Source organism: Hippocampus guttulatus, chromosome 5, assembly GCF_054856545.1.
Source record: "Hippocampus guttulatus isolate MCC_2025c chromosome 5, RoL_Hgut_1.0, whole genome shotgun sequence".
NCBI lineage: Eukaryota > Metazoa > Chordata > Actinopteri > Syngnathiformes > Syngnathidae > Hippocampus > Hippocampus guttulatus.
The window spans coordinates 23,634,071-23,647,694 of NC_141265.1; the positions used below are offsets into that span (position 1 = coordinate 23,634,071).

The 13,624-nt window shown below is 42.8% G+C and overlaps 1 protein-coding gene across 5 annotated transcripts in view; it reads right to left on the minus strand.

Moving 5' to 3' along the window:
* Positions 1–5,863: 5,863 nt before the first annotated feature.
* ptar1 (protein prenyltransferase alpha subunit repeat containing 1) overlaps positions 5,864–13,624 on the minus strand; it is a 52,667-nt gene continuing 44,906 nt past the window's right edge. For all 5 annotated transcript variants that reach the window (XM_086110523.1, XM_086110527.1, XM_086110526.1 and 2 more), the window contains 3 exons: positions 12,294–12,537; positions 11,573–11,922; positions 5,864–6,920 (listed from right to left, as the gene is read on the minus strand). In XM_086110523.1, the coding sequence (XP_085966649.1) occupies positions 6,569–6,920; positions 11,573–11,922; positions 12,294–12,537 (946 nt within the window). In that variant the 3' untranslated portion in view covers positions 5,864–6,568. The remainder of the gene's footprint in view (positions 6,921–11,572; positions 11,923–12,293; positions 12,538–13,624) is intronic.

Below are 13,624 nucleotides of genomic sequence, written 5' to 3' on the forward strand. Positions count from 1 at the left end.
AATAATACATCAAAACTGAAAAGCAAGCGAGGATATAACAAAATTAATTCTATTGCCACCACCCTACAGAATTTATATTGTGATTTCATCATTTGTGAATACACAACAAAGGAATAAATAACTACGACCAGTGGCGGGCCGTGCATTTCAACCTTAGGCCTTCAGTGACGTCACATACTGTACATTAACACAATATAGGCTCGTCAAGCAGCACTTAATTTCAGGAGCATTTAAAACATCAAGTATGCATTCACGATTAAGAGCAGGAAACTAAATTTACAGATATTGTCAAAAATAAAAAGATGATTTAAAAATACAAAATAAAATGCCACCCAAATTCCACTATGTGATCTTAAACAAGACTGTCCAATTAATTGTGCAATGTCGCAGTTTCATATAAGACACCAACCACACAATAACAAAACAAACTATTCTTTGAAAATCAAGTTAACAGATCATTTGCATTTTGAGAATAGGCTATACAACAGCAAATAACTGAAAATGTTGAGCAGCTGAGATTGAACGAACTTTCGTGCACGAAGGGGACTACAATGCACCATTATAAATTGCAGGTGAGCAGATTTATTTGATACATTTTTGTATCTTTGTCATTTTATTTCATTACCATTAATTTAATACTAACGAAATAAAATGACAAGAAGAAATGGAAAATAAAATTCATTTACTCACCAATGTCGTGCCTGTTCACCGAGTTGCAGATCTACGCGAGTGTGCCCAAACGTTTTTAAACGCACCGTAGCTTGGTAAGTGCCCAGCCGTGCTCTGATGTTTCCTTGCTGCCTTGGTAAAACAACTTAAATTGGTAAATCCAGTGTGGCTCCAAACACCAAATCGGTCCGTTGCAAGCAATAGGCATTCCGAGCAGCACAATTTGCAGCGTTTCTCAGAGGCTGTGAGCCATGGGTACCATTCATAATTGCTCGTCTGAAAATGATGGACAAATCCTTTTCCTTGCTGGGACAGGCTATCTTGCGCAGGAGTTGGGCAACCTTTTTGCACAATATCCAGCTTTTCGTGGAAGGTCCGTCTTGAAAATTGTGTGGAAAGTATTTCTGCAACCAGATCAACGTCTTCTTCTTCGGCCATTTTGGGTTAAAATGCAGTGATAGCTCCCTCTAGCAGGCGCTAATCCAATCACCGAACGCGCACGTCCAATCTCGATGTAAGGCATTCTAGCTGGCCCTGGTGCGCAGACTCGTGATCTGATTGGCTATTGAAACCTGACTGTGTCCGTTCACTTACAGCGCACAGGGGCCTGCTCTGTTTAATCTCAAGGCCCCGAGCAAATTTAATTTACCTGGCAACACAAGCTAGCTGAAATATGATTGGTTAAAAATTCTACCATAATAAATAAGTTATTTATCAAGTGGCTTTTCAATGTTATATAACATTGTTATATAACATTGAAAGCCACTCGACTAAGTGGAAATAATATGACGTAAAGAACACAGAGAATGATTTTGTTTACATATTTATGAAAATAAAATAACATGTTATTCTCAGAAAAGTAAATTTAATAAATTTACTTTTCTGAGAATAACGTGAATAACAAATGCTTAGGCCAGCAGAGAAGGCCTTGATGGCTCTGACAGAATGCCACTGACTACGACTGACATCTTGTTGTGTTATTTTGACTTCAACATGGCGCCACGAGAGTGGCTGCCTTTCCAGTAGCTCCTATTTATTTTGTTCTTCTACTTCTTCCTCTCATAACTTTGCTGCTGTGAAGTGGGAATTTCTCCATTGTGAGACTATTAAAGGTTTTCTTATTTTATCTTATCTGATCATACTCTTGGAGCTACGATAAAGGAAATGCCAATGGGTTTCTCGGAGGCGGTCATGAACGCCTCTCGAGTTGACCGGAAGAAAAGAAGGGAAGGAGACGGACAAAGACACACCTGAGTTTGTTGAAAAAAAATGAGAGCTGTGGTTGTAGTTTTATTATTATTTTAAACGCAGACTTTATTAATGGTTTTCACAGTCTCAGCAAGTACAGGTACTGTACGTCTTTGTCTGTCTCCGTGCTTTCTTCTGTTCCACTCGAGAGGCGTTCATGGCCGCCTACGAAAAACGTAAATTAATTCTTACTTTAATGAAACCACGAAGAAAATCAAGGGAGGAAATCACAAAATAAATTCTGTAGGGGGATATAGAATTTGTTTTGTGATTTCCTGATTTGATGCATTATTTTCAATTTTCGTAGTTTCATTTAAGTACAGTAATAGTTAATTTACATTTTTCAGAGGCAGTATTAACGCCTCTCAAGTTGAACGGACGCTTCTCGAGTTGAATGAAAGGAGCGCAGCACCATCTAGTGGACGCATTGTAGATTGCGCTTTTTAGTGTGAGGCGTCTAATGTATGAAAAAAATTACAAAATAGCCATTCATTGAAGGTGCACCTCATAATCCAAGTGCGTCTTTTCGTGCGGAAAATACGGTAATTCAAAATTTAAATGGTATATTTTCGCCACATCAATGACCAGCTTCGAAGCAACTTTCTTTGAAGTTGGCCATGCTGTCCCCAGGCTCAACGCTGTCATTTACCGTCCTCCGAAATACAACTTTTTGAATGACTTTTCAAATCAGGCTCCAGTATGATCATATCCTCCTCATGGGGGATTTTATTATTCATGTTTCTTGCCCTAAAAACCAACTGGTAAAGGACTTTTTAAGATGTACAGTAATCCCTCGTTTATCGCGGTTAATGCGGACCAAAACCACCCGCGATAAACGAAAATCTGCGAGGTAGCGACCAATTAACATATATATGAAAAAACAAATTGCCCCACGTGGGCCTTTGCGCTTGAGCAGAGCGCACTAACACACACACACACACACACACACACACACACACACACACACACACACACACACACACACGTGCCCCACGTGGACCTTCCGCTTGAGCAGAGTGCCACACACACACTAGCACGCATAGTAAACAACACTTAAGGGGTGTTCACACGGCACACATTTGCTCCGGCGCTGCACCGATGTATTTTGTTGCGATATATTTTGCACCGCAGCAAATTGTGTGGAGCGTTCAAACATACAATGCCGCTGAGCATGTCACAGCGTCGGTGCAGCCCCACTTGCGTTCACACGGCAGTTTCTGCAGCGGAGCAAAACGACAGAAAACAAATGAGCTGTCGTGTTGGTTCTTTTTAAAACGTATACACAACTCAAGCGACGACTGCACATACACTCAGAAAAGCAAACACGTAATGCACCAAACAGAAAATCAAGAGAGGAAATCACAAAATAAATTATATGGGGGGCGGGGGGTTGTGAACACACAACAAAGGAACAAACTACACAAACAACTCCGAGACAGTCCAGTCTCCTACAAAAGGAAAGATGTTACCAGCCAAGTCTTGTGTCGTTATTAAACAAACACATGATGGAAGTCCGACAGAGCAGAGAGAGAAAGCAACGCATTCTGGCCGTACGTAAACTCTTCACAAGCATTTGCTCTGGAGCAAATTTAACCCAGTTGCGTTCATACGTGCAAATTTACATCGGTGCTGCTTCGCAAACGAGCATTTGCTCTGGAGCAAATTTTTAAACCACCTCCCTGAGGTGGATCAAATTTGGTCCGGTGTAAGCTGTTTTCCGGGGCTACGCCGGAGCTAATTTGCACATGTGAACGCGCTATTGGGGCAGCCCCGGCGTAGCACCGGACCAAATCTTGCCGTGTGAACACCCCTTTAGACACAGATTTTTGCGGACTTCCCAAAAAAAATATTATATATATATTTTTTTATGAATGTTTGAAAAAATCCGCGATTCACCAAAGCCGCGAAATAGCGAGGGATCACCATATTCACCTTTAATTTTTCAATATGTAACCAGCCCAACACATGGACAAGGACATACTTTCGACCTAGTTCATACTTATGGTCACATCACATGACAGTTTTCTTTGAGGTCGTTTTTTCTTGTGCTGCTGTTAAATCTGCCACTCTGGAGTGCAACCACACAATTCTTCACGCCCTCACTGCCCGTGGGGATTATGACTCCTTTAATGAGCTTTGAGTTCACTCTTAAAGTCACCCTTTGGTTGCACTCATCCTATTGTGTTATACTGTATTCTGTATTTTTCCTATCAGGGTTAACTAACCTCTGTGACATATGACCGCCATGTAGGCACATCGTTAGCAGTTTGCTGCAGTGCTTCGGCGTATACAGTCCTCATTTTATGCTCAAGCTTTCCGTGATGTCATAAACATGAAAAGGGAAAAATAAACCCAGAAATGAACAGAGGTGTTCCAAAGGGAACCAAGTGTTGTCAATATGACTTTGTGATGAACATCCACTCGTGAAGCTGTTGCTGAACAGTGAAAAAAGTCTTGTGTCGCGCCGTAGAAAGGGAGTCATGGGTCGAGTACACACAGACTTGTATGCACCGTGAAACATGTGAATGGCTCAAATCACAGTGATGTTTTGATCACGTCACAGATACTTGGATAAGTGGAGTAATTGGAATAATGTCATTTACGGTAACTTGACTAATTCCACCAGACAACAGCCAAATTTATAAACCAAACGAAAATAGAGGCGCAACACTTTTGTTTTTACTCCCGTTTTTGGTGAGGACTCAAAGATCGAAAACTTTGACTACCGTAAATACGCAGAAGACCCCTAATATTGTTCACAAATCTGTCAAAATCTGCCTGAGTAGGCCTTCGTCAAATTACATGTGTGCCATATCAAGATGCTAGTTAGAAACCATGCTTATTTGCACACATGTGCCTTAGGCTGGCCACAATAAAAGGCCACTCTGAAATGTGCAGTTTTGCTTTATTATGGGGGTCTGTATCTGGTGTGACCCCATTTTGCCTCAAGTAGTGCAATACGTCCTACACATGGAGTTGGTCAGGTTGTTGATTGTGGCTTATGGAATGTTGGTTGACTCCTTCCTCTTCAATGGCTGTGTGAAGTTGCTACATATTGGAAAGAACAGGAGCACGCTGTTGTATACACTGACAGGTGACATGTCCGGTGAGTATGCTGGCCATGCAAGAACCGGGATGTTTTCAGCTTCCAGGAATTGTGTACAGATCCAGGCAAAACGGGGCTGTGCATTTTCATGCTGTAAAATGAGATGATAGTTGTGGATGAATGCCACAATAATGCTCAGGATCTCACCACCATATCTCTGCATTCAAAATGCCATTCATGTTCGCTGCCAATAACATACACCTGACCATAAACTCACTGGCACGATGAGCCACTTGATCCACAACCTGAGCAATAGCAAACTGCTCACCCGCATGACGCTACACACTGTCTCATATGTGCCAGATGCCATCAAATGTGAGCATTTGTCCACTAAAGTCCTGAACATTGACGAACTGCAGTCACTTTGAGATGAGGATGACTAGGGTGCAGATGAGTTCCCTGAGATGGCGTCTGACAGTTTGTGCATAAATTCTTTTGTTTTGTAAACCGATTGTTGCAGCAGTTGTCCGGCTGGCTGGTCTCAGATGATCTTGCATGTGAACATGCTGGATGTGGAAGTCATGGCTTGGTGTGGTTACACGTGATCTGGAGTTCTGAGTCCAGTTGTTATTGGAATGAAAGTACACCGTACAAATGTGACAATTTCTCCTCCCCCCTAATTTGAAAAAAGGACATTCAAATTATCACACAAATAGAGCAACACTGTTGTCCAAATGCAGTATCTCCAAAAAAATTTTTTTTCTAAGTGTCGTTAAAATCATGTGTTGCCCAGTCCACACCTCAAACAGCGAGTGTAGTAATGGTTGTTTGTAGCACCAGAAAAGGGGAAGGGGACTCTTGATCAATCATAGAGCATCTAAACAGGTCAAATAGTCATAATAACATTCTATGGCTATGAGTTTATTTAGTACAGTATTTCTGATGACAAGCTAGCACCCTGTAAGATCGTACGATAAAACTACATTATTTTTGCAAGCTATGAGAGCAGTGATTTTTGCGACAAACTGATACACACAACACATTAGCGATGGTGGGGAGGGGCAACGAGTATATGGGCATAAAAAATGTTCACTTTAGAGAGGATGTGGCATTGGACCACTGACCCAACCTTGGACCAACCTTCCACCTCATAGCTGTGGTACTGAGCAAGGCATGGAAAACGTGAACACTTCTGCACTAACACCGGCACAAAAACTCCACAGTCTCAACTGATAATTAAATGTTATAGGGTAACACATATTAAATGTTGTATGGTCAGAAGTTAAATGTCAAAGAGAATGAAGCAAACATAAAATGTTCATATATGTTTAGTTAAGCGTGTTTTACATGTTGCATAAAAACCCTGAAATAAAAGGAGAAAGGAAGGGAACGAAACACAATATACTGAGAGATGCTTAAAATTGATGATACGGAATGATGTCACCCATACGCATGCAAGCACGCACACACAGGAAACAGCAATCTGACAGAAAATTTGTCAATTGGTTCCTTATAGCAGCACAGCATCAAACTAATACAATTTTGTCATAGCTAAATTTAATCGTACTTTTTAAAATAATGTGTTCAGCAATCTTTTTTTTCTCCTCAAAGCTCCTTACCAATGACAGATTCTAACCACTTTTTGTATGCCAGTCCAAAGTGTCTTTGCTCAGGGTTACATTGTCTGTCCAGAATAGTGCTCAGAAATGTGCACTCTGAGGACAGGCTGGGGGGGTTTGACAGACGGAAACCCCTCTTAAGACGCTTGCTGTCGCGAGAATCAGGCAAGGATATGCCATCTACTTCCATAGTACCAGCTCCCCAATCACCAGACCCTTGACCACCTTGCTTCAGTTGGTCCGTGTCACCAATGTTACAGAGGACAGTGCTTTCATTACAGTTGAAATAGAGCTGGTGTTCCCACCTCCACTGGTGCCACAAATAGAAGACATGCCGCCTGGAGTACAAGGAAATATACATATTCACTATCACATCGGCTTAATTAATCATATACATTTAAGAAACTAAAAGTTAAATAGTCCATAAAAAAATGATATAGTTGTTAAACGTGTAGTCCTAAATTGACAACAAATGCAGGGCTTGACATTAACATCTGCCAATCCGCCAAATGCGGGTGCACTTCAGCTGTTGTTAGTGACATTGCAATTCTAGCTAGCCACTTTTGTGGGTGCAACGAATAATTGATCCATATCGATTACTTTCCACACAGGGTTTGGCATGCATGGAGTCCACAAATTTGAAGTGAAAAATAAAGTAATGGCGTGTTCACATGAAGGCATCATGTCAGGAGCCGGATATACACTGGAGCCACCGTGCCCCCTCAAATCAAACCCAGACAAGATTTCTCACGTCTGTCTCCTCCAAAGCGGAGCAATGAAGCAAGCAGTGCGCTTGCTTTCGTTGATCTAATGTCTGCAGTGAGAGTGCAAAAAAGGTCACCAAGTCATCTATTAAGCATGTTTGTGTGCATGAAACACTTATTCATTTGGGATGCATTGATATAAGGTTCTGTGATTGGCTGGCAACCAGTTCAGGGTGTTCCCCGCCTACTGTCCAGTCAGCTGGGTTAGGCTCCAGCACGCCTCGTGACCCTTGTGAGGATAAGCGGATGAGAAAATGGATGGATGGATGACATAAGGTTGTTTGAAGAGTTTAATTTACTTAGCAATGCTCAAGTTAGTATCAATGTGCCACCAGAAATGGCACAGCTTTGAGTATCAAAATAAGAGCATCAGGCAGAAGTGCTGTGACTGACAACTGGATTTTTATGCACATTTAGATGGGCCACACAACAGTGCAGGCAAGGTGTTATAAAACAAGTTAGCTATTTTCTTCCGCTTATCAAGGGATGGTTCATGGGGGCAGCAGCTTTAGCAGGGAAGCCCAGACTTCCCTTTCTCAGCTACTTTGTCCAGTACATCTAAGGAGATCCAGAGGCATACCAACCAGGAAACAGTCGCTAGCATTTCCTGGGTCGTCTCCTTGGTTGGCCTCCTCCAGGTGGGACGTGCCAAGAACGCCTCACCAGGAAGGCGTTCAGAAGGTACCGTATTTTCCGCACGATAGGGCGCACCAAAAAGTCTTCCATTTTCTTAAAAGCTCACCGAGCGCCTTAAAATCCGTTGCGTCTTGTGTATGGTCATTACAGTAATACATCGACTCCAAGATGGCTCCTTCCTGGAGACATGCTTCCAATGTTATAACTTGCTGTTGGTTCAGTGAATTGTGTCGCTGCTTTATTAAATAAGTTTGTGTTGCAGCTCCGAAAAAAGGAGAGCGGTGCTGAAAATTTTTAAAACAGTCTCAACAAATACTGGTACGTGTTTGTCTGTCTTCGTGCCTTCTTCCGTTCGACTCGAGAGGCGTTCAATACCACCTCCGAAAAATGTAAACAAACAATTACTTCAAAGAAACTACAAAAATTCAAAATAATACATCAAAACTGAAAAGCAAGCGAGGATATCACAAAATAAATTCTATAGCCCCCCCCTACAGAATTTAAATTGTGATTTAATCATGTGTGAATACACAACAAAGGAATAAATAATGACGACTGACATCTGATCGTACTGTTGGAGCTACGATCAAGGAAATGCCATTGCGTTTTTCGGAGGCGGTCATGAACGCCTCTCGAGTTGACCGGAAAAAAAAGAAGGCACGGAGACGGACAAAGACACACTTGTATTTGTTGAAAAAATGAGAGCTGTGGTTGTGGTTTTATATATATTTTTTGAAACGCAGACTTTATTAATGGTTTTCACAATCTCAACAAATACAGGTACTGTACGTCTTTGTCTGTCGTCCTTCTCTTCCGTTCCACTCAAGAGGTGTTCATGGGCGCCTCCGAAAAACGTAAATTAATTATTACTTCAATGAAACCATGAATAAAATCACGCGAGGAAATAAAATAAATTCTGTGTGGGGGATATTGAATTTATTTTGTGATTTCCTCGCTTGATTTTCTGTTTTGATGCATTATTTTCAATTTTCATTTAAGTACAGTAATAGGTCATTTACGTTTTTCAGAGGTGGTCATGAACGCCTTTCAAGTTGAATGGACGCCTCTCGAGTTGAATGGAAGGAGCGTAGCACCATCTAATGGAGGCATTGTGGATTGCGCATTATAATGCAAAGCGTCCAATGTATGAAAAAATTGACAAAATAGCCATTCATTGAAGGTGCACCTCATAATCCAGTGCGTCTTTTAGTGCGGAAAATATGGTACCCTGATTAGAATCCATAGCCACTTCATCTGGCTAATTTTGATATGAAAGAGCAGCCTCCTGGATGCCCGAGCTTAACACGCACACACACACACACACACACACACACACACACACACACACACACACACACACACACACAAATATATTCCACAAGCAGTCACCTTATTGAAGTTGAGGGGTTTGAGTGTTTCAATGATCCGAGCAGCTAAATTGTTAGGGGATTTATGGCCCTGGCAGGGTCACCAATGGCAAACAGGTCCTAGATGTGGGACACCAGACCATGGATGGCTCAGACACCCCTTATAATGAATAATAAAAATGGATCCAGTTTACCCTTACCAGGACACTGGTTACCAGAGCCTCCATCTAGAGCCAGGTTTGGAGGTGGTGGTCAATAGTGAGCATCTGGTGGCGAGCCTCCACCTATGAGGTATGGCCGGGCTCAGCCTGAGGTGAATACGTGGGCTCACCACCGATGGGAGGAGCCTCAGGAGTCGGGTGAGAAGTGAGTTGGGCGGCAGCCAAAGGTGGGGAATTTGGAGGTCCGATCCCCCGCAACAGAAGTTGGCTTGATGGACGTGGAATGTCACCTCTCTGGCATGGAAGGAGCCTGTGGCAGTATGCAAGCCAGAGAAGTTCGAACTAGGTATAATCGGACTTGCCTCCACACATAGCTTGGGCTCTGGCACCAATCCTCACGATGAGGGGTTAGACTATCCTTCCACTCTGAAGTTGCACGCAGTGAGAGACGCAGTGCAGGTGTGGGCATACTTATTGCCCCAACAGCTTGGCTCCTGTATATTGGAGTTCAGTCCGGTGGACGAGAGGGTAGCCTCACTCCGCCTTCGGGTGGGGGGACGGGTCCTGAGTGTTGTTTGTGCTTATGCATGAAACATTAGTTCATTGAGCCTAACCTTTTTGGAGTCCTTGGAAGTAGTGATGGAAAGTGCTTCTTCTGGGGACTTCATCGTTTTCCTCTGTGACTTCAATGCTCAAGGGGGCAATCACAGTCAAACTTGGAGGCGTGTGATTGGGAAGAATGCCCCCCCCCCCCCCCCCCCCGATCAGAACCAGAGCGGTTCTGTTGCTGGACCTCTGTGATTGTCATGAATTGTCCATAATGAACACCATGTTCAAACATAAGTGTGTCTATATGTGCACGTGGCATGAGGACACCCAAGGCCACAGTTCTATGATCAACTTTGTGGCTGTGTCATTGGATTGGCGGCCACATGTTTTGGACACTCGGGTGAAGACAGGGGCCGAGTTATTCACTGATGACCACCTGGTGGTGTCTTGACTTCGATGGCGACAGAAAAGGCCGGTGTGACTTGGCAGGTCCAAATGTCTTGTGAACTTTGCTGGGAACGTCGGGCAATGTCCCCTGTCAGAAAGAGTTTCAACTCCCGCCTTCGGCAGCACTTCACCCACGTCCTGGAGGAGGTAGTGGAAATTGAGTCCAAGTGGACTATGTTCCCATGCCTCCATTTTTTAAGGCAGCCAACCAGAACTGTGCTGGTGGACACCTGTGGTGACGGATGCCGGCAAGCTCAATAAGGAGTGGTATCGGGCCTGTGGGACGACAGTGGAGCTGATGGGTACCGGATGGTCAAGTGAAATGCAGCCTTGGTGGTCACCAAGGTAAAATATAGTTTATATACAAACACATACAACACACACACATATACACATATATACAGTACATACATATATATATGTATACACACACATGCAAGCGCACCCGTGCGCACACACACACTTGAGCCTGGGCCTTGAGCTGTGGGGTAAACACATTTTGGCTGCTTCTATCCGTAACCTTATAAAACAAGTGTTCCACGCTAAATGAAACACATGGCTTAGATTTCAAGAGTTGAGGTGGAATACTGGCTATTTTCTGTGATGATGTTGACAGTGGTGCCAATCTATTCACTTGGGTTGTGTCATGTCCCTCAAATTCCAGCTGAACCAACTGGGCCTTTAGTTTTATGCAGAATTGTGCGCACATGTTCTAAAAATATTTCTCATAGTGGCAAATGAATTTTTGCATATTGTTGCGGATGCACCAAATGCAAGGCATAGTCTGTAACTAATCAGCTCACTGATGATCAGATCTGTGTATTGTACTTTGACTGGAAGCTATGTAACAACATGAAAATGAACAACACTGTTTTTCTCTATTCATTCTGTTGATTCTCTCATCTTGTATCTGTGACCTGTTTTACCGAATGTGTTACTTGGTTGCACATTTATTACACAAAACTGAGACAAGTAAAAATGCAGAGGGGCTTGGAACTCTGGGAAACCACATGCAATAGTTGATGTCAAGCCCTGATTTTATGTAATGGTCACTTGGGATCCTCACCTGTGACTCCACAGGGTCTCATGTCCAGGGAAAGACCGGATCAAGTCTGAGCATAGTTCCATTTCCTGGTGGAAGAGCTCAAACAGTTTGGTTAAGTCAAGCTCCCTCTCATCTTCATCTATTGTCTCTATTCCTGATTGCTCTTCATTAGCCAGGACACTGATGGAAGGTAAGAAGCAGGTTCTGGGCACGGACTGATGAAGGGGTGAGCAGTTTTTGCTGGGAGCTGGTGTCAGAGAAAACTCCTCAATTAGCTCCCGAAGCAGGAATTGGCGGTAGTGAAAGCCACTATGGTCAGACACATGCATTGACACCCACTGACGCGTTGTGGACAGCTCATCATGGAAAACCTTCAAGGTAATGAAAAACTGACATTTACTTTGAGATCAGAGTTGATGGTATACTTTTTAAATTGTCATTCAAAGTGGCTACAAGCACCATGGAACAAACATTTATTTTCCAAACAACCTCAGTGTTGTTGCTGGGCTGGATTCTAGAGCCAGTTCAGTTCTGGTTCAATTGCAAATTTGTTGTGAAGCAATTTCGCCCCCAATGCTTTGTTGAGCTCACTTTCTGGAGCTCCAAAGCAATGGCATGTGCCGAATGACATTGTTATACAAATATCAACGAGCTTAGCATTAATTTAAAACAGCTCAAGTAATTGCCATTTTTCTCTTTTTTTTTTCCAAGTATTTTGGACAGATAAGAAGCCCCGACCTACCTTGACATTGCCTTTGGCCATGTGTTGAAGCACCCAGATGCGGTGGGACCATGCATTGTAGTTGCTGGGATAATTACATGCAGCATCAGAGCAGACATTTAGTTCTTTGTGGAGCAATTGAGCAAGGTGGTAACTGAACTGCTGACTCCTTTCTACAGCTGCCCTCTCTGCTTCACCCTGTTGCTGCTTTCCTTCACAATCCACAGCTGAGAGCCGTCTCAGGATTTGTTGCAGCACCCAGCGTCTGCAACGAGGCATCATTTAATGGTCATGATTTGTTCGTAATGATGTTGGTACACTACTATTGACTCATTCATTATTAACAAAATAAAAAACATGTAGATTGATTAGGAGGAACCTTACAAGTTAAGTTGACCTTCCACCACACAAATAAAATGCAACAACATGAGGAACCCCATAAAAATAAAAGTGACCAAATATGTTCAAGTCACATGAAGAATGCGGACCGAAAAAGATGTGTTGTTTGCTGTCAATACCACAGTGTAATTGTGGCATTTGGTCCCATCAGTGAGTGGTTGCACGGTTGAATGCTTTGAACTTAAGAGAAGGGAAACAGGCTGCAGGTACAATGAGGAGCATTGTAGAAAAATAGGAGAATATAGGACAAAAAGTGATGGATATGGGGAGAGAATTATGGTTAAGGAGAGACGGGAGGATGACAATGTCGCAACTCAATTCAATTGCATTTATAGAGCACTTTCAAACAGCCATCGCCGCACACAAAGTGCTGAACATGGAGCAACTAACAGACAACAGTAAAGCAAGAAATCATTATCGTTGTTTCATTTCACCTGTTCTGGTCATGAAGCATGCAGCAGAGTTCTGAAACGGTTTAAGTTCATCCAAGAGTTAATTGGCAGACCAGCAAGGAGGGAGTTACAAAAATCCAGGCGAGAATTGCTTAGTCTCCACAAACAGTGGTGTCTTTAAATACGAGTTCAACTCTCAATGTGACCATGAGCCGAACACAAAACACCCAAAATGAATGGAAATTTAATGCCCACTTCATGTTAACTTTTTTTTTTATGATCCAACCGTTTAATGCCATCCACGAGTTACAAGTTGATTCGAGAAATGTTATTTGAATGCATATGTGTATGTGTGTTTATGTACACACACACACAAATACACATACTGTATATTAAAAAAAAAAATCCTCGTCTCACCCCTCGGGTGGTGTCCGTCCCTCATTAGCTCGGGTCCTCTACCAGAGGCCAGGGAGCCTGAGGGTTCTGCGCAGTATCCTTGCTGTTCCCAGCACTGCAATTTTTTGGACTGAGATGTCCGATGTTGTTCACGGGATCTGTTGC